Source organism: Branchiostoma floridae, chromosome 19 (genome assembly GCF_000003815.2).
Source record: "Branchiostoma floridae strain S238N-H82 chromosome 19, Bfl_VNyyK, whole genome shotgun sequence".
Lineage (NCBI taxonomy): Eukaryota > Metazoa > Chordata > Leptocardii > Amphioxiformes > Branchiostomatidae > Branchiostoma > Branchiostoma floridae.
In genome coordinates, this window is record NC_049997.1 from 7,852,784 (window position 1) to 7,879,400 (window position 26,617).

The 26,617-nt window shown below is 41.5% G+C and overlaps 2 protein-coding genes across 5 annotated transcripts in view; one reads left to right on the plus strand and one right to left on the minus strand.

Moving 5' to 3' along the window:
- LOC118406890 (sialidase-3-like) overlaps positions 1-2,262 on the minus strand; it is an 11,970-nt gene extending 9,708 nt beyond the window's left edge. For 3 of the 4 annotated variants that reach the window (XM_035807285.1, XM_035807283.1, XM_035807281.1), the window contains exons 1-2: positions 2,203-2,262; positions 127-340 (exon numbers count right to left, since the gene is read on the minus strand). In XM_035807285.1, coding sequence (XP_035663178.1) covers positions 127-340; positions 2,203-2,215 — 227 coding nt within the window. In that variant the 5' untranslated portion in view covers positions 2,216-2,262. The remainder of the gene's footprint in view (positions 1-126; positions 341-2,202) is intronic. The other variant, XM_035807284.1, reaches the window with a different exon arrangement.
- A 183-nt stretch (positions 2,263-2,445) lies between these two features.
- The window catches only part of LOC118407173 (alpha-mannosidase 2C1-like), a 38,680-nt gene continuing 14,508 nt past the window's right edge, over positions 2,446-26,617 (plus strand). The window contains exons 1-12 of the mRNA XM_035807595.1: positions 2,446-2,512; positions 4,928-5,032; positions 5,491-5,616; positions 6,113-6,209; positions 6,868-6,968; positions 8,498-8,675; positions 8,975-9,164; positions 9,790-9,896; positions 10,540-10,650; positions 12,173-12,265; positions 13,855-13,971; positions 15,288-15,383. Of these exons, the coding sequence (XP_035663488.1) occupies positions 4,938-5,032; positions 5,491-5,616; positions 6,113-6,209; positions 6,868-6,968; positions 8,498-8,675; positions 8,975-9,164; positions 9,790-9,896; positions 10,540-10,650; positions 12,173-12,265; positions 13,855-13,971; positions 15,288-15,383 (1,311 nt within the window). The 5' untranslated portion in view covers positions 2,446-2,512; positions 4,928-4,937. The remainder of the gene's footprint in view (positions 2,513-4,927; positions 5,033-5,490; positions 5,617-6,112; positions 6,210-6,867; positions 6,969-8,497; positions 8,676-8,974; positions 9,165-9,789; positions 9,897-10,539; positions 10,651-12,172; positions 12,266-13,854; positions 13,972-15,287; positions 15,384-26,617) is intronic.

The window sequence follows — 26,617 nt, forward strand, 5'->3', positions numbered from 1 at the left end:
CTCACTACTTTCGCTTCCGTGGTTAGCAAGCGAAAGTAGTGAGCCAGCAGTCACTATGGAGGATGGTACTCAGGCTAGATACTATATCATTACTACCAACACAGATGAGCTTCCATCTACACTTACCTTTTGTCAGGCACACAGCAGACAGTCTGAACGTCTGACCACTCCACCCCTCCCCCCTCCTGCAGGACCCCCCTCTTCATCACGATGTCCATGGGCCCCCAGTCCTTGTACGTGTCCTTCCTGGCCTCACAGAAGGCGAGGAACACCCCCTCATGGTGCACCAGGGCGGGGATACGGAATGTGTGGTAACCCTGCTGACCCTGCGAGAATACAACTGGGCAGGGGGAAACAACAATTAATCTAATTAATTCTAATCATGAGAGCTAAATACCTTCATTTCATTTCATTTATTTGGAATGCTACAATGCATGACACGTGACAGCAAGGCAGCGGAGCTGGTGACGGCTGTCACTAGTACATACAAATACAAATACAAACCTTGAGAGACAATTGACTTGATACTGAACCATGTGTTATCCAGCTCCAAGAGACCATGTCTTGCAAAATAATCTATGTTAAGGAAGGACAACAACAACAACAATTTTTGATTTATTTGACTGTCTCTTCAATCAATTAATCAATCAATCAAACAATCAATCAATCGATTGTTGAATCTGCAAGCAAACAAAGGAAAGAACAGGTGATTTAGATACCTATTTATTTGTTTGTTTGTTTAATCATTAAACTATGATTAAAACTATCCTTGGTCTGCCAGAATTACCATGGGGCGGGGGTTAGTTTTCTCATATATACAATGATAATCTTATTAGTTATTAACAGTTGTTTATTCAATTTCATAGTTATTGCAATTTACGAAGAACATCCTATTGCTTATTCAATTGTCTAGAGCGACAATATCCCAAAATCAATTTATATGAACAAACATTTGATTATGGGCACCACATATATTGATATACCTTGATACCTTGATATACCTGCATATATACCCAGGTAAATATACCTGCTGACGTGGTGCCCCGCCCCCCTCCCGTGTAGACTATTTGACATTCAGTAGTTTCTAGCGAGGACCAATCAAATACTACTAGCTGCTGGCAGGTCACTGACATTGGGCGATAACTGCGAGCTTTTCGCACCCTTGCTTATCATGCAAATGCCGTGAACTCAAATCAAGCAGGCATTATTGTTCGTCATTTTGCACCGTGCGGGAGCTTTACTTGCTCACAAACAACTGCAGATATCAGTTTAAAAAGTTTACTTTGGTGATCAAAAGGTGACGGGACTGTAGCGAGTTTTCGTGCCATTAAACTTTTTGAAATGACGGGCCTACAGTTTACTTCCGTCTCTTTTATTACGCGCTTTGTCACTTTAGTTCTATTTTTTCGTCAACTTGAATCTCAAGGCTTCGTGGCGTAGTTGACTAGTGATTGGTTTAGTAACTTTTGGACCAGAGTTCGAACCTGACGTGTTGCAATTTTTTAAACTTTTTAAAAAAGTTTTCTTTGTTCAATATTTTACTTTTTATCACTATACGGTCGTACTTTTGTAACTGAAATGTTTCGCTTCTTGTCACTCCCCAAAAATGTGTCACCCCCAAAAGTGTGACTTTTAGTACGTGTCACCCTATGTTTCACTGCTATTTCCTTGCATTCACAAAAATAAAAACAGTACGTAGTTCTACAACTTACAACTTGTACCTTGTAACAAGGTAAAGAGACGTCTCTGATGACCAGGTGTACAACGGCTGTAGTAAGTTGTCAAATATATGCGTTATGCACTCAAGTCGTGTTGTTTGCTGATTATTCAGTCCGTCCTTCTAATGTATTGACGGTATTTAACAGCTAGTAATCGACGGACAATAGGTGTGAAACATTCCTCCCTGACCCTCGCGTGCCACCGGTCTGGCGTTAATTGGTTACTCTGCATTTGAAAGAACCGGCTTCATGGGCGTTGACCTCGCTAGAAATCTACTTCATAACATTTAGAGCTAGGCCCCCCCTCCCCCTACCTCCAAAACAAAACACTTTCTATTCTAAAACTGTGATAGAAAAGTAAATCAAGCTTTGAGAATGATGCTTGATGTTCTCAAAGGTATGATGAAATGTTGTACCACTAGAAATTTCATAATATGCTTGATTGAGACGTTCTTTTGTTTGTTAAAAAGTTTACAAAACACACCTTCCACGTCCATATTTGCCGCTGAATTCCCGGTCGACCACTTATTTTTTTGGAAGAGATCATTGAAGAATGGGGTTAAAGTTGCTTAAAGTTAATAAGAATGACATAATATTTACCTTAACGGAACAAAATCTCATATATTAGTATAAATAATGCTATTTGTAATCTTAAAGTCAAAAAAATGGTAAAAAACATGATATTTATATGGATTTGTAAATACAATATATATTTCCCCTCAAGGGAGGTAATGTGATGATCCATCAGCTGATGAACTTTGACCTACATAGTGGTGGGACTGATGTGAAAACAGGTAAGAATCGTGAGACATCTTCCCATGTTTGGTGTCATCTAACGCCTGTTTTATGTTGTTGGTGGTTGAGCATGTATGTTGAAGGACTAACCACTGTCTAAGCGATGTTTTGCTGATACTTTTCTCTAGAAAAAAGTTACAGGGTAGCCGTACGACTTGAAAACTGTTGAAGGCGTTCTGCAAAATATATTCCAGTAAGGTTGCTGAACGTATAACGGTACTAATATACATATGCCAACGTCAAAGGAGATGTGAAAGAACAAAATTACTAGTATTTTTATTCATAATCAAATAAACTTTCTTCAATCGTTGTTTTTAGATTAGCATGCTTGCAACAGTTTTGGGGTTCCCATGGGATGTCATACCTTGATGATACCTTGATGATGTCTAGGTGAAGTAGGCTGCGCCTGTGTAGTCACCCTCCTGACGATCGTGGTATCTCTTCTTACTCCAACATAAGTCCAACCTCGTTTTAAACGCGTTAACAGACTCTGCCTCTACGACCTCAGCCGGCAGCGAGTTCCAATTTTGTACTACTCGAACCGCAAACGACTGGCGACGTACCAAGGACTTTGCCAGTGGCACCGTAAGCTTGAAGCGATGCCCTCTAGTTGACTGATGTTGACTCTCGGTGAAGAAACTCTGTGCTCTAACCCTCTCCCTTCCCGTGAGGAACTTAAAGACTTGTATCATATCCCCTCTTGCTCTTCTATAGTGGAGTGATGGTAGCTTCAAACTCTCCAGCCTAACACTATACGGAAAGGACTTGAGTGTTGGGACCAGCCTTGTTGCTCTACGTTGTACCTTTTCCACAGTGTTCTGGTCGACTTTGAAATGCGGCCCCCAAACAGTGTTCGCATACTCTAAATGGGGGCGAACCATCGATTTGTAGAGGAGGGGCACTGTTACTTCATCCAAGTTACTGAAGGTTCTTTTTACCAAGCCCAATATTTGGTTTGCCTTTTGCGCTGAGACTGTGGTGTTAACGTGGAACTTCAACTGCTCGTCGACAGACACCCCGAGGTCTTTCTCGACTTTGGTTTCTTCCAGAATTAGCCCACCCAGTCTGTACTCTGCTCTTTGATTGCCTCTTCCCAAGTGGAGTACTTTGCATTTCCCAGCGTTGAAGGGGAGTTGCCACACCTCCGACCACTTTTCCACAGCTTGGAGGTCACGCTGAAGCGCTTCCTGATCCTCCTTGCATAGGATCGGTCTGTAGATTTTGCTATCGTCAGCAAAGATCTTCACTGCACTGGTCACAACCTCCGGCAGGTCGTTTATAAAAACAACAAATAACGTAGGACCCAGAACACTTCCCTGCGGGATTCCACTCTTGACGTTACGCCAGGAGGAGTGCGCTCCATTGATAACTACTTTCTGCCTCCTGTTGCTGAGAAAGTCCTGTATCCACTTAAGTGTATGGCCCCTTATCCCATATGAGTGCAGCTTGACGAGTAACCTCTTGTGGGGAACTGAATCAAAAGCTTTTTTGAAGTCTAAGTAGATGCTGTCCACTGGTTCCCCCCTCTCTAGACACTGTGACCAATCGTTCATGACTACCAGTAGCTGTGTGGTACAAGATCTTTTGGGTACGAACCCATGTTGAGCGTCTGTAAATAACTCGTTTGCCATAAGATGGTCGACGAGTACATCTCTAATGATGGACTCAAGTGTCTTGACAACCACGGAGGTTAAGCTTACGGGTCTGTAGTTTCCTGGGTCTTGTCTGCTACCCTTCTTGTGGATCGGGGTTATATGTGCTGTCTTCCAGTCGGCTGGTACGCATCCCGCCTCCAGCGACTTCTTGAAAATAACTGATACTGGATACGACAGCTCACTTGCGAGTTCCTTCAGAAGTCTTGAGTGAAGACCGTCTGGTCCAGCTGACTTTGTTGGGTTGAGTTCTGATAACTTCCTTTCTACAGTTTCCCTACTTATCTCGAAATTGTCAAGAACTGAAGTCACTGTTTTGGCGTTAGCTCTGGGTATGCTAGATGTGTTCTCGTCCGTGAATACACTAGCAAAGAAGTTGTTTAGGACCTCCGCTTTGTCTAGGTCTGTCAGTGCCATTGAACCATCTGGTTTGACCAGACTACCTATTTTGGGCCTTGTACTGAGACGGGACTTCGTGTACCTCCAGAAGTTCTTGGGATTGTCCTTAAGATCCCTCACCAGCCTGTGCTCGTATTCACTGCACAACTGTCGTGTTAGACTTCTAAGTGAGTTTCTTACTGCTGCATACCTTCTGAAGTCTGCAAGACTACCAGAGCTTTTCCATTTTGACCACATCTTCCTTTTCTTGTTTTTTACTTGTCATACACTTAATCAAATCAAATTAACGTTAACAAACAAACAAACAAACAAACAAACGTTATGTAAATAAAGTCAATATAGACGGTTGCCTGTACATTCCAGGTCTGACAGCATGGCAGTGGTGGTAAAGAATCGGGGGGCAACTCTGGAACGGGTGGAGAAGTTCATATCCAACATCTACTTCACTGATGTGAACCTCAGAGGAAGGTGAGTTTGTAGAACTGAAACAAGAGGTGTGTAGATTGTAGAAACAGTCTCCTGGCTTCCGGAATTCCAACCTGCGCTGAACCCGGGCCACCAGTTCACAAACTCAGCACCGCTATTATATAAACCATTACGCCAAAAGCTCAGAGCCTTTAGTGTTATCATCTTGGCGGCGCTTGAACCCCACTGTTCCAAAACTGCAGAAAGAGCATTTGTTATTTATCTAATTGCGCCAAACCTGGGCCATGAGATCACAAACCCAGTACCGCAAACCATTACACCAAAAGCTCAGAGCCTTAAATGGCATGGTCATTTTGGCAGCACTTGAATCCCACTGTTACAGAACTGCAGAAAGAGCATTTGTTATTTATCTAATTGAGTTTCACAAGATAGTATAATGGTAAAGTTCTCTGAAGTTGCCTCTGTCATATTTGTACAAATAATATTTGTGTTTCTGACAGACTTTACCCCCAGAAGGCCCCAGTGACGTCCCTGCACCACCACTGTACAGCTGACAGGATCAGTCATGACCAGGCCGTCAGCAGGGAGTTCAAACCCACACAGGTCGGACACAGCTTTGGGAAGACGTAAGCTTACTCATCAATCATTTAACTATTTTAATTTACTAGACTAAGTGTAGTTTACTACATGGCTTGTTTGTATGCTTGATGTTGTAAATTTATGATACAGTTCATACTGTACAATGTACAGTGAGATGCATCGTTGGTAAATATTTCAAAGTTAATGGCCCTTAACATGTCCAGATGATTGTGTTTCCTTTACATCTCAGGGGCCCTCACCTTTGACATATTAGCCCCATTGTAACTAATGCCTTGCATGCACAGTTTAAACCATAAACAGGCATATTATTAGTCATCAATGCTGTTAACAGCATTCAGGCTGCGATCGCATCTGAGGTGCCACGGAAGACATCAAAGTTATCATCGCAGTGCGATGGACATCCAACAACAACAGCAATTGATTTCGTATGATAGCATCATATTTATCAATGCCTATGATGACATTATACAATGTATTTATCAATGCTTAAAAATATGTTGACATGTTATGCATGTATTTCAGATGGAGCACACACTGGTTCAAGGTCGAGTTGGATATTCCTAAAGACTGGGAGGGGTCAGAGGTCAGGTTCATCTGGGATTCTGGGTCAGAGGCCATGGTAAGTGGGGTCATAGTTCACAGTTATGCAACAGTCTCAGGCTCTCAGCTTAACTTAGTGATTATCTGCTCTCTCACAATGCATACCAACCTGAATGGTGAGTGAAAGAAGGAGTGGGCTTTAATTTAATGATGTTCTCAAAATGTTGAAAACAACATGGTGGGTGGGTGAAAGTACTGTACTTAGAGGACCGCAGTGATTTAACTTACTGTAAATGCAGAAATGTTCGCGGTGGATTAATGTTCGCGGTTTTCGCGGTGACCATTTCACCGCGAATTTAAAACCACCGCGAACATTTTTCTACTATGATATTAGATTGCAGTCTATGGTGTTACCGCGAACTTAAATCCACCGCGAAAAGTCCTTTTTCCCGCTACCGCGAAATTAAATCCCCGCGAACTTAAAAACATTTACAGTATAAGCAAACACAGCCTGTATCAGCCATGGTTGCTCATTGAAGTGGAGGCTTCTGGCTGTGTCATGTTATCAACTTATAACAAGTGCACACAAATGCTAAAAATGCTATTACTGTGTAGGTTGATTAATATCATTGTCAGGCTTCAAGGAGAGTGTAAAAAAACAGGCATTGCAAGAGTAATGTTAAGTTTAATCATGCATGATGCTAAATGTATCTCTGACACTTGACAATGGTTGCTAGGTGTGGCAGGACGGTGAACCCATCCAGGGCCTGTCAGGCGACACATACTCCAGGACTGACTACATCCTGACAAAAAGGCTGGACAAGGCACAACCTCACCAGTAAGTTTGTGGTAGTATTTATTCTGTTAATAACTTCCCTAATGTGCCTTCGAAACTGTTGTAAGCAAGATTTGATATATATGATATAGCTGGGCATATGATGTTAGCTAAGGGTTTCTTGTTATTACATGTCTTGTTAGTAGTGTGCAGTGGTTAGTGACCCTGCCTCTGAACTGAGAGGTTGTGAGCTCTCTGTGACTAGTGTGAGCTTTGCATGATTCTCGAACAATACTACATGACTGATTAACCTCCTCAACAATTTCCATGGTGTAATATCTAAAGCTAACAATCATGTTCTTTCCCCACCCTCCAGTATAACCCTGTATGTAGAGATGGCAGCTAACGATATGTTCTCTCTCCACCCTCCAGTATAACCCTGTATGTAGAGATGGCAGCTAACAGTATGTTCTCTCTCCACCCTCCAGTATAACCCTGTATGTAGAGATGGCAGCTAACAGTATGTTCTCTCTCCACCCTCCAGTATAACCCTGTATGTAGAGATGGCAGCTAACGGTATGTTCTCTCTCCACCCTCCAGTATAACCCTGTATGTAGAGATGGCAGCTAACGGTATGTTCTCTCTCCACCTCCAGTATAACCCTGTATGTAGAGATGGCAGCTAACGGTATGTTCTCTCTCCACCCTCCAGTATAACCCTGTATGTAGAGATGGCAGCTAATGGTATGTTCTCTTTCCACCATCCAGTATAACCCTGTATGTAGAGATGGCAGCTAACGGTATGTTCTCTTTCCACCATCCAGTATAACTCTGTATGTAGAGATGGCAGCTAACGGTATGTTCTCTCTCCACCTGCAGTATAACCCTGTATGTAGAGATGGCAGCTAACGGCATGTTCTCTCTCCACCTGCAGTATAACCCTGTATGTAGAGATGGCAGCTAACGGTATGTTCTCTCTCCACCCTCCAGTATAACCCTGTATGTAGAGATGGCAGCTAACGGTATGTTCTCTCTACTCTCCAGTATAATCTGTATTGTAGAGATGGCAGCTAACGGTATGTTCTCTCCACCCTCCAGTATAACCCTGTATGTAGAGATGGCAGCTAACGGCATGTTCTCTCTCCACCTGCAGTATAACCCTGTATGTAGAGATGGCAGCTAACGGTATGTTCTCTCTCCACCCTCCAGTATAACCCTGTATGTAGAGATGGCAGCTAACGGTATGTTCTCTCTACTCTCCAGTATAATCTGTATTGTAGAGATGGCAGCTAACGGTATGTTCTCTCCACCCTCCAGTATAACCCTGTATGTAGAGATGGCAGCTAACGGTATGTTCTCTCTCCACCTCCAGTATAACCCTGTATGTAGAGATGGCAGTTAACGGTATGTTCTCTCCACCCTCCAGTATAACCCTGTATGTAGAGATGGCAGCTAACGGTATGTTCTCTCTCCACCCTGCAGTATAACCCTGTATGTAGAGATGGCAGCTAACGGTATGTTCTCTCTGCACCTCCAGTATAACCCTGTATGTAGAGATGGCAGCTAACGGTATGTTCTCTCTCCACCCTCCAGTATAACCCTGTATGTAGAGATGGCAGCTAACGGCATGTTCGGAGCAGGCCAGGGATCCATGATCAGCGCTCCTGATCCCAACAGAACCTTCACCCTGTCCCGGGCAGAGTTAGCTGTGTTAGACAGGGATGTCTACAACCTACTCATGGACTTTGAAGTCATCTTTGATATGGCAAAGGTATGTATAGTTTAGGAGTGGGTACCGGTACAGAAATTTCTGCAGGAAGGACAGGTCTGTTTCATGTCCAGAGGATTAGGTCCCAGTCCGGTGCATCGTACTCAACCCTGTCATTCATTTACATTGTGATGGTTTTATCCCAAGCAGGATAAAAGAGTTTTTGTAGTGTTTGCAGTTCAAACAATTCTGTTTAGTAGTAAATAATACAAAGGAAACATACAATCTATGACATATATTCAGACAGTCATAGATTTGCATTGGTAAATGCTCAAACTTTCAATCCTGTCGTCTTCATGTAGCACATCTCAGAAGAGAACCAGCGTGGTTACCAGGCCCTGTACACAGCTAACCAGATGGTGAACATGTGTGATGTCAGGGACAAGTCCACGTACCCGCGGGCCAGGGAGATCGCTCACAACTTCCTGTCACAGCGGAACGGGGACTCCCAACATGTCATACATGCCATGGGACACTGCCATATTGACTCTGGTGAGGATTTGAAAAAAATGTTGTTTGGAGTAGAAGTTTTACACAATGTTACTTTGCAGATACTTGAACACATCTCAAACTGTAACGCTGGTTCACCTTTATTTGTTGGATGACCTATTTCTGTTATTTAAAAACAAAGTGTTTGGTGATATCAAGTTGATGGACGTTGGTTTTAAATTGCAATATTTCCAGGATATTGCAGATTAAAACTACCAAATGTTGACTAAATACCCTGCTTTTAAAAACAACGGATATAGGTCACCCAATGGATAAAGGTGAACAAGCGTTACATGTATGTCATCCACATCCACCAACTTTCCTCCAACACTAGTTGTCCTAAACTTGGAGACGTAGATTTGTCATAGATAATAAAATATGTTTATGTATAGTTTTTCTTACAGTTTTGAATAGACTACTTTATCCTGTCTGACCTTTGGGCAATCTCCAAGGGGAGTGTAAAATATGGGCAAAAAGTCTTCTGCAAAGCCCAGATGATTGTACGGTGAAATCCCCCTAGAAGAAGAAAAGGCAGATGGATGGATGTTTTTTTTAGACTGCATCCATCCAATTTGTAAGATGTCTCTGCTTCACCCCATGCCAAAGAACTTATTTTCCCATGATGCAGCGTGGCTGTGGCCTTATGCTGAGACCATCAGGAAATGTGGTAGGAGCTGGGCGTCGACCCTCCGACTCATGGAGGAGTACCCAGAATTCACCTTCACCTGTTCTCAGGTAAGATCCCCAGTTCAGTTCAGTCGTCCTTATCAGGTGACACTATAAAGTTTCTCCAGACGACTCTGTCACCCATGACAGACAGGAGGTCTCCGAAAACACTAAAGATTTCCAGGTCTCAAAAATCATTTCTTGGATAAGGTGTAATAGTGTACATAACAAACAGATTTAGATGCAGAGAAGACATTTGAGGAGAACAACTTGACATAAAGTAGAATGTCAGCAAAACCTAAATACAAAACTCTTTTTGCTAAAGTATCTATCTGTTAACAAATGATACAACAAAAGTTGTATTTTTTCCATGACATTCAAGTGTCTACAATATGCTATCTAATAGAGACCTCTGTCAGTCAGTCGGTCTTAAACAAGAATATACGATCTACAATATACATATATGTATAAGATTCTCCAAATGCAGTGGAAGGTATGGCGGAACAGGTATTTCTTGTTAGAAGACGCCTTTTCAAGGTCGCCATACCAAACCATCCCGAATATCATTAGTACATAACAGTTTACAGATATCTTGATGAACCAAATAATTAAGTGCACAGCTCCAATTTGAGGTGCATCTTTTAAATTGTACATTCATATTCAATGTCAGTATTTATATGGTGAGAGAATTGTACTTGATACATTTTCACAGGCCCAACAGTTTGCCTGGGTGAAGCAGCACTACCCCACCTTGTACCAGAAGATCCAGACTCGAGCAGCAGAGGGCAGGTTCATTCCAGTGGGGGGGACATGGGTGGAGATGGTGAGTCGGTACATGCAGTCAGAAAATCTTTTGTATTGTTTTTTATTTGTTTTGTTTGCATAATTAGCAAACTGCCTTTAGGCATAATACACTAGTTTTGTATCTGTATCTGTATCTATATAGCCGGTATAACTGCCGTTTGGCGTAACACACCAGCTTTGCAGGCACGCGGCGCGGCAGCAGCTGGTTATATTACACCGAATGACTCGTTACCCCTAACTTTTGCACATCTATCTGCAAGAAGAGCTTATGCAGCTTGTACGATACAAGCTGCATAAGGTTGAATCCAGAGAGTCAGAAAATGTAACATGCATTGGCATAATACCGGTCATAAGCCTTATACCGGTCGATTAAAAATAGTGGAACTTAAAGAGATCTGCACGTGCAACAATAGTTATTTCTGAGCTATGCACACTTCAGACATCTAGGTGTCCAATACATAATTTACAAAGCATCGATAACAATGCATTCGAAGACAACAAGGCCAAAAGTTTTCAGGTCATTTTCGGGGCAGGCGAGCTCGTCATGGGACAAACACACTGTCACGCACGTTCATCGCCAGATTTGTAGATAATAATCACATGTGCTCACGGCACAAGACGAGCATGATTCAACAGCAATCTTGAATTTCTTTTGGTGACCTACAACTCGTGTAAAAGTGTGAGGAACCGTTGCATTATCGCCCGGATCTACGGCTGAATGGGTCAAATTGAACGTACGCCGCCATTTTCCCGCCATTTTTAATGCTACGGCCAGCAGTAAAGTTTTACGTCATAGCGGTTGTGACGGACCAAAATTAAATGAAAATTCTTGTCAGTATACGCCCATTTTCTCATGAGTATGCTCATGCAGGTTTTTGTTTTGTGCAACTACTAACAGGAAAGAAAGGAACAACAGAGGATGTATAAAGGTACATAGCGGCAGTTAATTGTGCCGTGTTTCGTTCGACCGGTATAGTGCACCCCCTTCCAACCACGCGCCCGTTCTCCGTGCAATTCCGCGGTGTGTTCCAATTACGATATTATGTTTTAAGCAGGACCAGAGAGACAAAATAATTTACACAGAAGAAGTGGCAAAGGTAAGCTGTAACAGCAACATGTAACTGGAGAAAATGATGCGTTGATCATTTGCCAAATTAGCATTGCTTGAGAAATTGCAGTAAACCGAACGGTATTATGCCAATGGATGTTATATTTTGTATAGTTTTTAGTTGTTTTGTTTCTGTAAATAGCAAACTGCCTTTAGTTGTAAACACTGACATAATGTACACTGTCAGTTACAAGCTGCATAAATAGATAAGACCAGACTGTAAGGTTGAAGCCACTCACACCTGAAAGACTTAAAAGAAATAGGTGTAAAGTTGCTTTCCCAAGGACACAACAACATTGGGGTCCTGCTAGGGATTTCCATATCTTAACCATGTTTGTTACAACAATATTGGGCCTAAATGCTAGGGAATTGCTAATTTCTATATCTTAGCCATGTTTGTCGTTTGTTACCTTTTGTTTTGTTTTACTTACAGGATGGAAACATTCCCAGTGGAGAGTCGTTTGTGAGACAGTTCTTGTTCGGTCAGAAGTTCTTCAAGAAGGAATTTGGGGCCTACTGCAAGGAGGTAAGTTACCATAATTACTATAACATGCATTGGCATAATACCGGTAGTAAGACTTATACCGGTAGATTAAAAATACTGGAACTTAAAGAGATCTACACATGCAACAATAGTTATTTCTGAGCTGTGCACACTTCAGACATCTAGGTGTCCAATACACCATTTACAAAGCATCGATAACAATGCATTCGAAGACAACAAGGCCAAAAGTTTTCAGTATACTTTTTTTTAAATTTCGGGGTAGGCAGCTCGTCGTGGGACGAACACACTGTCACATTCATTGCCAAATTTATATAGATCATAATTACGTGCTCACGGCACAAGACGAACATGATTCAACAACAATCTTGAATTTCTGTTGGTGACCTACAACTCATGTAAAAGTGTGAAGAACCGTTGCATAATAGCCCGGATCTACGACTGAATGGGCAAAATTGAACGTACGCAGCCATTTTCCCGCCATTTTTATATCTACGCTAGCAGTGAAGTGTTACGTCATAGCGGTTGTGACGGACAGAAGTTAAATGAAAATTCTTGACAGTATACGTCTGTTTTCTCATGACATTTTGTATGCTCATGCAGGTTTATGTTTTATGCATTTACTGACAGAAAAGGAAGGAACATCAGAGGATGTATAAATGTACATAGCGGCAGTTAATTGTGCCGTGTTTCTTCCTACCGGTATTTTGTACCCCCCTCCCAACCACGCGCCCGTTCGCCGTGTAATTCCGCGGCGTGTTACAATTACAATATTACGCTTTTAGCAGGACAAGAGTGGCAGAAAAGTTACACAGAAGAAGTGGCAAGGGTAACCTATAACAGCAACATGTAACTGGAGAAAATGATGCGTTGACAATTTGTCAAATCAGTATGGCTAGAGAAATCATCGTAAACGTACCGGTATTATGATAATAGATGTTACACATAATGCAAGACCCCTGCAAAAATAATGGTTGAATTGGGGTATGTAACTTAGGTAGTATAACTTAGGGCTATCTTGCTATTTTTTTAGTCATTACAATATAATGTGACTTAAAAAAAAATATGACTTGAAGCCATAAGGAAGCTCACAAAAAACAGGATAAAGTGGACAGACTTGAGCAAAGTCACTGATTGCAGTAGAAGGGCGTTTAGACCACTGTAGCAGCAGAACATTATTACTAACATACGAACAATATTTATTGGAGATCATGATTGACCAGGGTTCGAAATACTGGGTGCATGTGCACCCAGGTGCACCCAAAATTGGACCTGTGCACCCGATTATTTTCTGTGGGTGCACAGGGTGCACCCAAATATTTTCTCGGATTTATGTATGTAACGATATCAAAGTATACTAGTATACATTATATTCTTGACATCGCAGTGTTAGAAAGATAATAAAAATGTCTTTCATGGTACTTGTTTAAGAATTTGATAGCATGTAACTAAGTTTTGAAATTAGTTTTTTCTGACATTCTACTTAAATTTAAGACTATTAAATTAAGTGGTGCACCCAAAAAATTTTTTTAAGCTGGGTGCACCAGTGCACCTAATCCCCAAAATGAATTTCGAGCCCTATTGACAATGAAATGTATATTTACAACTCCCAGTTCTGGCTGCCTGACACATTTGGTTACAGTGCCCAGCTGCCCCAGATTATGGCAGGAGCAGGGATACACCGCTTCCTCACTCAGAAACTCAGCTGGAGTCTCGTCAACAAGTTCCCTGTAAGGCTTAGTGCTAGTTAACCTTTCTTCGTGGGGTAACATATATCTGTTGTTTTCAAAACTAGGAATTTAGGGAAAGCAAGTCAACAGAAGGAGTTTTCATTCTGCAAATATTGACAATATTGAATTTTTGATATTGAAACTGTTGCAGTCTGAAACTACTGTCTGTTGACTTGTAATCCCTAATTATCCTGTATAAAGAAATGACGGATATAGGTTACCCCATTGATAAAGGTGGAGTCTAGCATTATCATATTGCTTTGTGTGTTTCTATTTTCCAAAACAGAGAGTGAAATATTGCCTGAAGCATTAGTTATTCTTTGCTCTATTTTTAATTTCTTGTCAATTTGTTAAGCCATGAATTTTTTGTCTCTTTGTTAACATTTGTGTTGTCAAAAAGTGTCTTCATAAAAAGTGAAGAGCTTTTAAGGAAATGACTGTGATATTTTTGTGTAAGAACAGGCTATCTATATACAAATCATTGAGCAATGTTCCTCAAAATGATTCTAACTGCACTGGCCATTTGCATTCATCATATTAGTTTATCCAGAATTCATAAGTGCATTCTATCCTATCTCTTAATCACACTCCCATACCAAAATGAGATGATTACAAAAAAAAGGGGAACGTAGGAATAGTATACACTCACAAATGTTGCCTCACCTATTGACTAACCAGCACCACACCTTCCGTTGGGTTGGGCTCGATGGCACGGCAGTCTTGTCTCACTTCCCACCTGGTGATTCCTACCACCTGGAAGGGCAGGTGCAGGACGTAAGTCTGGAACTCACCTGTCAGAGACACCTGGTCTAAGGCAGGTGGGAGGAGGGGAGGCTGTCTTGTGCTCAAGTGCAGTGGGATCAACGTTTTCTGGTTCAAGCCACACTGAATTTATTATATGGATGACATCTATGTGCATGTGAATTATTGTCTGTTAAAAAAGAAATATAAAATGTTTTTGACCAAACTGTAAATTGCACAGAGAAGTTACAAAATTAGCAAAAAGATGCCACAAACAAAAAATATTGAAGATGGACACTGATGTCATAGAATGTCAGTGTCAATTCCAAAGTCAAAGAGGAAGATATGAAAGAAGAAAAATATAGAATTTATGATTAAGTGCACCACATTCTGTGTGTTCATCATTTGTTCAACCTTCCTGACCACTTAGATTTCATGATGAAGGCAACTTTTTTTCTTTGCACACTTGCATCAGTTTAGGGGTGCCCAGAGGATATCATCCATATAGTCAAATCAGTCTGTCCTAAGTATAGTATATAGCAATCAAATGTGTTGCTTTCCTTCTTGTTAACCAGCATCACACCTTCTGGTGGGTGGGTCTCGATGGTACGGCCGTCCTGTCTCACTTCCCACCTGGGGACTCCTATGAAACAGAGTCAAAAGTTGAAGATGTAAGTCTGTAGCACACCTGTGACACACACCTGGTCTTAGGCAGGTGAGAGGAGTTGGACCTGTCTGAGGCAGAACTGCTATGGGACATTTTTGTATCAGAAATGAAAACTAAAACTTAAGCTCCTGTTTTCAAAACATGTGAATTCACAGTCTTCTGTAAATGACACACTACTTGTGATTTCTTGAGTTAAATTTTCTTTGTTAGCATTTTTCCAAATTGGTTAAGCAGGACAAACTTGAAAAGACATATCTGTGCAAAATTACAGAAAATGCATTTTATAGGTACCAATATTTGGTATTTACTGACAAATGAAGAAACTTATTGAGTCAGAAACTGGTCTAGAGGGCCTGGGACTTCTCACAGTGATGAAAGACAGACAGTTCTGGAAGTCAAACTTTACTTGCTGCACCTCATAGAGGATGATTATTGATGATGATGATGACAAATGAACAATGAAACAAAATCCTTTTCCATCCTCTTGAACATCACCTTGCCAATCTGAAATTTTCAAAACCAAAGTAAAACACATTCTCAACTAAAACGAGAAATTCTCCATACGATATCTGCAGATTGCAGTCACCTGTCTGCAGGCTGCATATACCTATCTGCAGACTGCAGTCACCTATCTGCACACTGCAGTCACCTATCTGCACATTGCAGTCACCTATCTGCACATTGCAGTCACCTATCTGCAGGTGCAGATAGGTATCTGCAGAGAGCAGATACCTGACTGCAGACTGCAGTCACCTATCTGCACACTACAGTAAATGTGTTAAGACTGCATACACCTATCTGTAGACTGCAGTTACCTATCTGCAATCTCCATACAGGTAAATGCAATCAGTTCCGTCTGTAGACTGTATATTACATCAAAAGTATGTTAAATTGTCAAGTTAATGTTTACTTACGAAAATAATAGAACATAGAGCCCTGGTAACCTGCATCAGATATGTCATACCTGACTTCTAATTACACTGAGTCGAGCAGCTAAAGTGACTTCTGGTGGAAATTTCTCTGCAATGGCTTTCCTGTATTTTGTTTGCCATGCTTGTTTCAAAGGATTTATTGTAATTTGGACACAGAAAGTCTCATTGATGAGTTTTTTTGTTCCCATAGACTTCTATGTTATAATTCTTGGTTTACTTAATGGGTGCATTCATAATGAAGCTACATGTACGTGAAATTTCAGCAGATTTTTCATTCTATGTTTAGCACATTTACCCTATATCGTGGGAAAAAATTCAACTATACATAGGTTCTTTTTTTTATAGCAATTACAAACTGCGATTAGTCAATCCCCACAAAAGGCACTTTTTCGCTGTTAGTGTACAACCGCACCACTCAGAACCCAGGACTGTGTACCTTCGACCTAGCATGCGGCTGCAAAACTACCTGCTAATTTCTTCAGTTAAAAGCAAGCTTTCACCAATTAAATCTAACTTTTGAGATCAGATCCACTGGAATTTCTCACCGCTAAAAACACGAGTCCAAGCAATACATGAAATAAAGACTGGTCACTGGGTCAGGAAAACAAATTACAAATCACATTAGATCGAATAAAGACATAGACATCCCAGCTTTAGGTTTATTTTTTGGCTCGGATCTCTTTTAGGGTACCCACTCAGAGTAATACATCAATGAGACCTTAATTTTAATGTATTAATCAAAAAAATCTATCAAAGGAAAGAATGTGTTAACATACATAACATTACAGCATTGCAAAATGAATGTGAAATACTTCATTGCAGCTTTTCAGAGAATTAAGTGCTCTAAAAGGAAAGATTTTGTTTCTTGCAAGATATAGACCCAAGCTGGTCTGGACAGGCTGCCCTGTACCTCCTGTCGGGATATAATCCTGAGGTCCTTGTTATCCTGTCATCATTAATTGACCATGACATCTGGCTACTGTCTTAAGTCAACAATGTTCTCTGGGTGTGTGTGTGTGGGGGGGGGGGTCTTGAAATTTGTCTCAGAGGCAGCATGATATATTCCCAGCACTACAAAAAAAATATCACATCAAGTTCACTATGCACAATGTTTGTTGTGCCTTATGACAGTTTTCAAATTCCAAGGAACACAATACACATATACTATAATACCCTCATTGTTTAGAATAGTAGCAGATGTTCACGGCAGGGCACAGACACACTGGACATGATGATTAATTTACAATACTTCAAGCAGATGTTGGAAAAATATATGATGTTTCCTGACCGGAAGAGGTTCCTCTGACAGCCACTTTTGCTGCTAAAAAACAGTACAATCTTTTACCCCAAGATCAGCTTGGACATCAGTGCTAGCTTCTGTCTTGTCCAATTTGCATTGAAGCTGAGAGTGTATGCCTTTGGGAAAAGGCTTCCCACAGATTCTACTCTTCACAAACTGTAGACTAGCATTAATATGAGAAAATCTACAGAAGTTTCATTACATTTTCCTCTGTCTATGAGGTGTTTGGAATCTAAAAAAATGCAAGAGTCAACTTGACATTCACCATAATCCGTCCCAGGTAAATATTTACTCTGTAAATTTTCTGGGCAAATATAATCATATTTTTCTGAGTAACAAGGTTAGTATAGAATCAATCTTAAACTTTGTCAGAGCTTTTAGGACCTCAATTTAGAAGGAACTCAAGGGGCTATGTCCCCTATCCTATATTCCAGTTGTGGTCAGTTCCAGGCCAAGGGAATGCTGCCCTGCCTAATCCCTTAGGGGGTAATACAGACCAGGCACACAGACTCACACAACTTCTTTTGGCTTTGTGGCCTGTAACATGTACATATGGCCCAGTGAGACAGAGGAGCTAGTTAGCTCCAAGACAATTTTGTAGAGTAGAGTAGACCTTGACCTATTAAAGATGCACTCATCTTAGGGGGATTGAAATTTGAAAGTGTTGCATCAAGTATCAACATGTGTATAATACAGCGGTTCTCTGTGTTGAGGACAACATGCATATGGGAGTCACCAGGACCAGATTAGTCATGCTTGGCCTCACATTACAGGAACTAGGATTTTGATGTACAATTCATTTTGAATCTTGAGAGAAAAGACAAGTACTCTACTCTGCAAGTACCCGAGCATGCCTTAATTAAGATACAGTTGACATAAATATCGTAACCATTTTGCTATTACAAAAGGAATTTGTAAATATCTAATATTAGTGAATACTGCCTTGAAATGTGTTTGACACAATCCCCGTATTTGCTACTTCATCAGATTCTCACAAACTGGTCTGAAAGTCAGGCAACTGTTGAGCATTCTCAACTGTTGATCATTGTCCTGGCCTAATGTCTCTCGGGGGATTTAGAAGAGGACTTTCACCTCTTTTTGACCCTTCTTGAAAGACTGGAGAAGAGAAGAAAAATCTTCCCCTGGCTCCTGGGAGGGTCTGCATGGGGGGGGGGGGGTGTTGGTAACGCTTAACAGTGAATTCAGGAGACCCGGTAACGCTTAATGGTAAATTCAGGTCAGGAGGCAAGGTCACTCTTAACGGTAAATTCAGAAGGAGTTACAAAGCATTACACTTAAGTAACATCGACGTGCATTACTATTCATACAATGCAAGAGTTAGTTATATGGGGGAAAATATTACTCTCCAAGCAGAGGTTGAGTCGCGTAGATATGGTAGTGGTCGGAAAAATTACACCGGCGCTCCTCTTAAGGGGGGGTCTGGGGGTATGCTCCCCCGGGAAAATTTTAAAATCAAGACCCTCTTAAATGCTATTTCCTGCATTTTTTGGCAAATTTTGCCGACTGACTAAGCTAGGTTGATTTTGACATTTTCATCAAATTACACATTGTTATAGCTTTGGCCTCCAACTCCAGAGCCCCTGACATATTTTGCTATTTCGATTCGAGCTCGGAAGGTACGAGGCATTGCAATAGTGTGGGGAAATTTTAAAATCTGGACCGTCTGAAACGCCATTTACTGCCTTTCGAAGGACAGCAAATTTTGCTGTAAGACGAAGCTAAATTGAATAACATTTTATTAGAGAGAAAAGTTTTTTTGTGCGAAAACCCACGCCCCTAACATACTTTCGCCATGTCGTCGTGAGCGCCAAGGGCGCAAGCCGTCGCAAGGGAGGTCCGGAGAAACCTTTTTTTTTTTTACCAAAACTACGCTTAGTTTGACACTAAAATCTGTTTTTGAGGGCAACGCTTCCGCAACATATTTTACCCTGTCCAGAGCCGAAGGCCGGGAGGCTCAGAGAAATTTTGAAACATGGACTTTGAAATGCCATTTCCTGCATTTTCAGGGGTTCTATCTGGCATTAGACTTTGTGTGTATAACGGGTTACGAAGAATGTCTTGGTAACGCTTAATGGTGAATTCGGGATAACAAATAACGATTAACGTTGAATTACAACAAACAATAACGCTTCACGAAGAATATAACGATTAACGTTGAACTAGAGCAGGTCGGTAACGATAAACGGTGAATTAAAATGGCTGGTAACGCTTAACGGAAAAAGGCATGCAGACCCTCTCCTGGAATTCGCACATGCATGGGCCCACACTATTGCACTAGGCCAAATGGTTTGATTGGTGGGATTCATCCTCGATCTTGACCCTCCAAGTTCGATATTCCTGTCCGGCATACTTAGCCATTACTCACAGGGTCAGTGTTGTGCAATCACTGAAACAATAGAAGCGAGTAGAAACAGTTTCCTGACTCAAGCGAATTGGAACTGGTGAAACTTGAACTGCTAAGCTACTTGGATCAATTTCAAAATTCTGAACTATGAAACTTGAACTGCTAAGCTACTTGGATCAATTTCAAAATTCTGAACTATAACCCTGTTAGAAAAAGTGGGACACTTTCACAGTCTTCCACTGCTTCCAGAAAAGAAGTCAAACCCCAAAAGCTTAGATTGTAGCTCTCAGCAGTCCATATTATTTCTAGAATAGCCACTTGTTTTTACTTGTCCCCATTGTTATCTATACCAATTAAAAGTCTTTAAATTTTTTCAGTATGTTTACTATATATTCTGCATGTTTCATGTTGCAATTAGGCCTCAGGCAAGAACTTGCAAATAAAACTTTCTATAGTAGAATCACAGGGGATAGGCCATAGTTGACTTTTCATTGAATTTTGGTCCACCGTCAGTGCCCAGACTAATACTAGTAACTAAGTTGGGTGCCTCTGAGTTTTACACGAGAGAGTTCCGATCAAGCTCCGTAGGATGAATATTACCAACGCCCTGGGCAGGCCCTGGTACGTAACATTTTGGCTATGCGCGTAAAGACCGATGGGAATGCGGGAGTAATAGCCAGAGGAGTGCACTGAAGTCATGTTATTGCAAGACCTTGTGTCTAGGTGAGTTTGTAACAAGTACATGTAGCTTGTCATCATCTATATGTGTCTTAAGAAATAGATATTTCTTTTCTTCCTAGCTAGTAGACATACAGAAGATCAATACCTAAAGATAGATTTTCGTACACAAACTGACTGGGCAGGCTACCTTCTGTGGAGAAGCTATAACCAAGGAGGTACCTCCTTGCTATACCCAAGTCCTTAGGTCTGTTATCTTTGAGCAATTGGCCGTGAAATCAAGCTGCTCTCTTAAGTAAACAATGTTCTCTGGGGCTGATCTCAGAACCTCATGAGGGAAGTTATGTGAAGGCCTTCATGGTAGATTTTCCCAGGCCCAACATGATATTCCCAACACTTTTGACTGGAAAGGCTAATGTACTAAAATCTCATTGCTTAGAAAGCTGATGCAGCTTTCATCTCCAAGACTGTAAGCTGACACACCTACACTGTACATTAGGCCATAGCAAGTACTTTATGTTGTAGAGTAGAGTAGAGTTTCTTCGGCCAGGTAGGAAACGGCTGGTGTTGTAGCCTAATGGTTGTACTTGAACAATTGCAAGTGACTAGGGATGTGGCCATGACTGTAGTTGTACGGACTGACATTTATGGTGTCTATTTTGAAGATTCAGCCATCTAATGTTTTTTTTGTCATTTTTTTTCCCTATGCCATTAGACTTCTATTTATTTTATTTATTTATTTGTTCAGCTGTTTACAAACAGCCAGGGCTGCCCAACTAGCCGTAGGCTATTGTCAAGGGCTAACCCTGTACATGTTCGCACATGTTCGCACACGACGGGTTATACCGCCCCTTACGGGGTGACACACCCGTCCGGGTGAATGATGTAGATCACCATGTGGCCGATACGAGACAGAGGTTCGCCAGGCCTCCATCCGGGTGATTTGAAGTGAATCACCAACTCCCGACAGAAGGATTTGCACCAACGCACACCGCACCATCGCACGTGTGGGGGTTCTTTAACGTGCATGGGGTGTGGCTCTCCCCATACACGGGACCTCCATTTGACATCCTATCCGAGGGACGACTCATTTTTCACTTGAGTAAAGTGAGGAAAGTCGTGTAAAGTGCCTTTCCCAAAGACACAGGACCGGCAACACGACAGGCGGATTCGAACCGGCGACCTCTCGGTCACGGGCCGTATACACTTAGTAACCACTGTGCTACGCGGCCCCACTTCTATCACTTTTGCAGTCTGCAGGGGATGCCATCCACAAAATTTACTTGCTGTGGCCTTTAAGTGGAACTTCAAAAGTTTATTCACCCACTACTGTGTAACAAACAGCATTCAATGCTTTGTTTTGCTTCAGTTCTACAGGTTTTCAAGTTGTGGTACATGACATATTACACAGATACCATGATATCATTACCACTGGTGATTGTACAGATTTGGCAGTAGACCAGGGGGTGTCACTAGGGCACGGGACATCAGGTTATCTTGCTGACATCTAGGATCTAATCTCTAAACAGATGTTGGGCTAGACAAATGTTGCATGTCCTCATAAGTCTTCTGGAAGTTTCTCTGTAAACCACTACCCCAACTTGGAAAGAAGGACTGTCAGAAAACCTAGCTATAGCTGCAGGTAAAAAAACAATGCCATCTTATCTGTTATCATAATCTTTCTTCCAAGGATTGGAGATAAATTTAGCTTCCTTCTGCTCCAGGACTGCATAGGAGCTAAAAAGGGTGGATACTGGATAACAAGTCAAGTCAAAGTCAATTGCACAACATTTGTAAAACTGGTACAAAGTAGGGCAAACATACATAGGACTGGTCAGTATTGTTTAAGACAGCTAAAGATGAAAAAGACTTCCACTTACATTTAAAGGACCATAGAGGGAATCTTCATAATGAAGAGTCTAAAGATCAAGGAACTTATCATAAAAAGAATACTAGAAGTATGAAGGAGGCACAAACATTCATCATTCTAAAGGAAAATTTCTTTTTTCTCTTTCTTGATGAGGTGTTAAGAATCCATCTAAAAGTCAGCTTTAATTTAGGGTTTGAGTTATAATCTGTGGAAATCTGTTTAAAAAATTTGCCTTCAATCTTTGTCCAATTTAAGTGATGGATAAAAGGTAAATTCTATATATATTAATTCTATTCAAGGGGCACTGTGCAGCTCTCATGCACTGATGATGCAGTATCTTTTTCTTCAATCTGTGAAAGGGAGAAGTCACTACCAGCCTTCCCCCAGAACAAAGACCCTTTACACTGACCAGTCCCACATGGGAGGTGTCAGGTATTCTCCCACATGCTGGCACAAGATCAGGCAGGCAGTGGGTATACTCACAGTAAATGCAGAAATGTTCGCGGTGGATTAATGTTCGCGGTTTTCGCGGTGACCACTTCACCGCGAATTTAAAACCACCGCGAATATTATTCTATCATGATATTAGATTGCAGTCTATAGTGTTACCGCGAACTTAAATCCACCGCGAAAAGTGCCTTTTCCCGCTACCGCGAAATTAAATCCCCGCGAACTTAAATACATTTACAGTAACTGGGGTCACCGTAAGGTGGCCACATGTCACCATATCATATTTCAGTATAGGTGCCCTCAGTTTGTTCAAACAAGGAGCCTTGGTCCAAACATGTGTGACTGACTCAGATAACTTGTACAGTATTTTTTTTTAAGGACATTTTTCTTTTAACAAGAATTTCTTTTCACAACGCAATAATATTATCTGCACAAATGCATTTTTACTCTGTACATCATCTGAGCAGAACTCCTTGAGGTTGCCCAGGTACCCTGGGGGCCAGCCGGGATAGGGCAGCTAGGACAGTTATTGTGGCTTGGCTCCCCAAACAAAACTCGTTAGCTGCCCGGTCCTGTCTGGCTCCCAGGCAGGGTAAGCTTTTGGTGATATAAGTAAGTCAATCCTGGCAAAGGCAACAACAAATTCAACATACTTATAAGATAACTTAACATAGTTACTTAAACGTTATAGACTATAGACCAAAGACATCTACTCTACTTGTTATAGGATCAGTCTTTCAGCCCCTGGGCTTCCAATATACCTTGAAAGTAATGGTTTTTAGGGTGACGCTTCCGCAAATAATTTCCTTATGACCAGTGCTGAAGGGGCACAATTTCATGCATTTTCTTGGGTAAAGTTTGTCGGGAGACAAGTTAAGTTTAATAAATGAAATTTTGATTACGCTTCACGTACAATTCATGATCAATTACGCTTGCAGTAAAGTTTCACAGTGACATGACAAGAGACACAAAACAATGACTCCTTGCAGACTCTCTTTCTGTGATCACAAGTTCCTCCACTAAAGTTTCCCCGTGGAGACTGACATGCAGTGAGTGAAAAGTTGGGGAATTTTATCACAGGCAGATCAATTATACATGGTTTGGTGCACCATAGGAAGGGATTATAGCCAGGGAAAAATTTTTTAGTACATCCTAACTCCAGGTTTAAAACATGACAAGAATACTTTTATAGGAAGAACATTGACCATGGAAGTGTACACAATAAGCTCATTTTGACAATTTTTTCCAAACCAACTTTCCTGAAACATACATTTTGTAAATCTACTCTGCTTCTTAGAAATCATTTCAATGTCATGAATTCAACATTTGCAATAAGTATGTCCTACTTAGAATATTTGTGAGAAAATATGATTTTTGAGGGTTAAAAACTTTTGTTGACCTTTTCCTGACCTGTATGCTTTCCTAAGGTTTAAGGAAGACTATGTGACCTAGTCTGAACTGTATCATATTTCCTGGTGGACTGGTTGAAGCAGGCTGGACAGTCAACACAAAACAGATGTAATAGCCACAGTACAAAGACCCATCTATTGTAGGCAGTTCGACAATCTTCAGCCAGACTGACAAATATGACAAATAGTAAAAGATCAAACTTAATGGTCACTTCAGCCTATTTAGAGTCAGACCAAAGATACTAATGAAAATAACAGATTTCTTGTTTCTCTATGGTACAAGGTGTGCATACATGTACATGTACATGTCACATGTGTACCCTCTGTGAAAATTCAAGCGTCCGAAACTGCCCGGACGGCGTCTACAAGCGTCCAATGGCGTCCGAGCGCGTTTCAGACGTTCTGGACGCGTTCATTGCCGTCCGAAACGGCCGCGGACACATCGTGAGCGTCCGTGCCGTTCTGTCAGTTTTTATGGTGAACGCCCGAACGGCTGAAAGACCTTCCATTGCCGTCGGAGACGGCCACTGATGGGGCTATAAAATACTTAGTCACCCGACGCCGGCAGACGGCTGCGTCTTTTCTTATGATCCCCACGGGAAACATGACGTTTTAACTTCTGCACATGCGCCAATTTCAGCGGGTGAATTCGAATTTCAGACCGTTGAACACTCCGGCGGTTGCAGGACTTATGTTCAGAAGGTGACTATTTCTGTGGATTTCATGTCCGTTTGTTAAATTTTGCGCACTTTTGGACCAAGGACTTCACGTCTAGACGTAGCAGCTGATGTTTGTACGACATTGTGCTGAGGTTGGGTTTACGGCGATGACTGTATCCGTTATTTATACTAAAAAGAATGTACAAAAATTATTTGTCGTGCGCCGACAAGGGGGAAAAATTATACTACTTACTCGAAGCAGCAAACCTTGGACAGCAGAAATCACAGATGTGACAGACGTCAAAAGAAGCAGCGGTTCTTCCGTTAGCTGATTGTCGATACTTTGCAGGCGCCGGTAAGTGAATACTTCGCATTTTATTCTAATTTTTTGTACATTCATCTGTTGCAAAGTTTACCGACGACTTGTTGTTACGGGTGCCCTCCCCACATACGCGAAGAAATGATAAAATTTAGGATCTTGTTTTGATGCCACAAAATAAAAAGAATTATGAACACGTTGTAGAATACTTGTAAAAAATATCTGTTGTTTCTATTAAGAATGATAATGCTGTTAAAATGTAGATTTAGACAACAGATAATGAGATAGCACCTACCGATTCTGCCGGTGCCAATCAAAATCTTAGTCGGCTCTTCCAACTACTTGGGGTTAGGAACTTATGAAACGGAAGACTTTATTTCGCTACCTCGAAATAAAAAAAAAAATGACTTATGATCTTTGTAGAAAATTTAACGTTATTTCACATTTATATATCCAGTCTTTAGCAAATACTGGTGCAATTAAAATTTACGATAGAAAATTTCAAACGTCCTGTATTTACCCTTGATGTTATGTGGGCTCGTCCATGATGTAACGTGTCGGCACGGCGGCACAAAAAGCCGCGGACACGATTGAAGGCCGGATTGAATTTCGTACATGTAGCAAAGTTGATTAAACGCCGCGGAGTACGTGTAAACAATTTACGAAGAAATTTGTTCAAGTTGTGTTTGATTTTAGCTAAACCTGACGGCCCGGTGGTGGGTGGTCTTCTACAATTCACTGCCTGGCTGAATATTTGTTTGTTTGGTATGTGGGAACGCTTATCCCTAGAGGCCATAAAATCATAGCCGTGACAGCCGGACAGCCGTCTGCACACGTACCAAATTAAATGCACCGGCCCGTTATGAGTTTCTACTGTACTGCCTGACTAACTAAAACTGTGTGTTGAAGAAAAAATATTTTGCTAGGAGTTTGGCCCAGATATTAACCTTTAATAATATAGCGATTACTGCCTCTTGGCCTTTCATTCCATTTTCTGTCGAATTTTACGATCTGTACCCCCCGTGGGAAGGCGTGGTGGAGGCTACCGCCCGTACCAGCGGCCTGGATTACGCCGTTTATGCCCGTCGCAATCGGCGTCCGATCCGTCCCAGCAGCCTGGATTACGTCATTTACGTCCGTCGCAATCGGCGTCTGGTCCGTCCGCAGAGACGTCTGTTCCCAGCGGGGGGCCCGCCCGACGGAGCGCGGGAGCGTCCGGCTGCCCGCTTTCAGACGCCGTCTCGGACGTCCCGAAC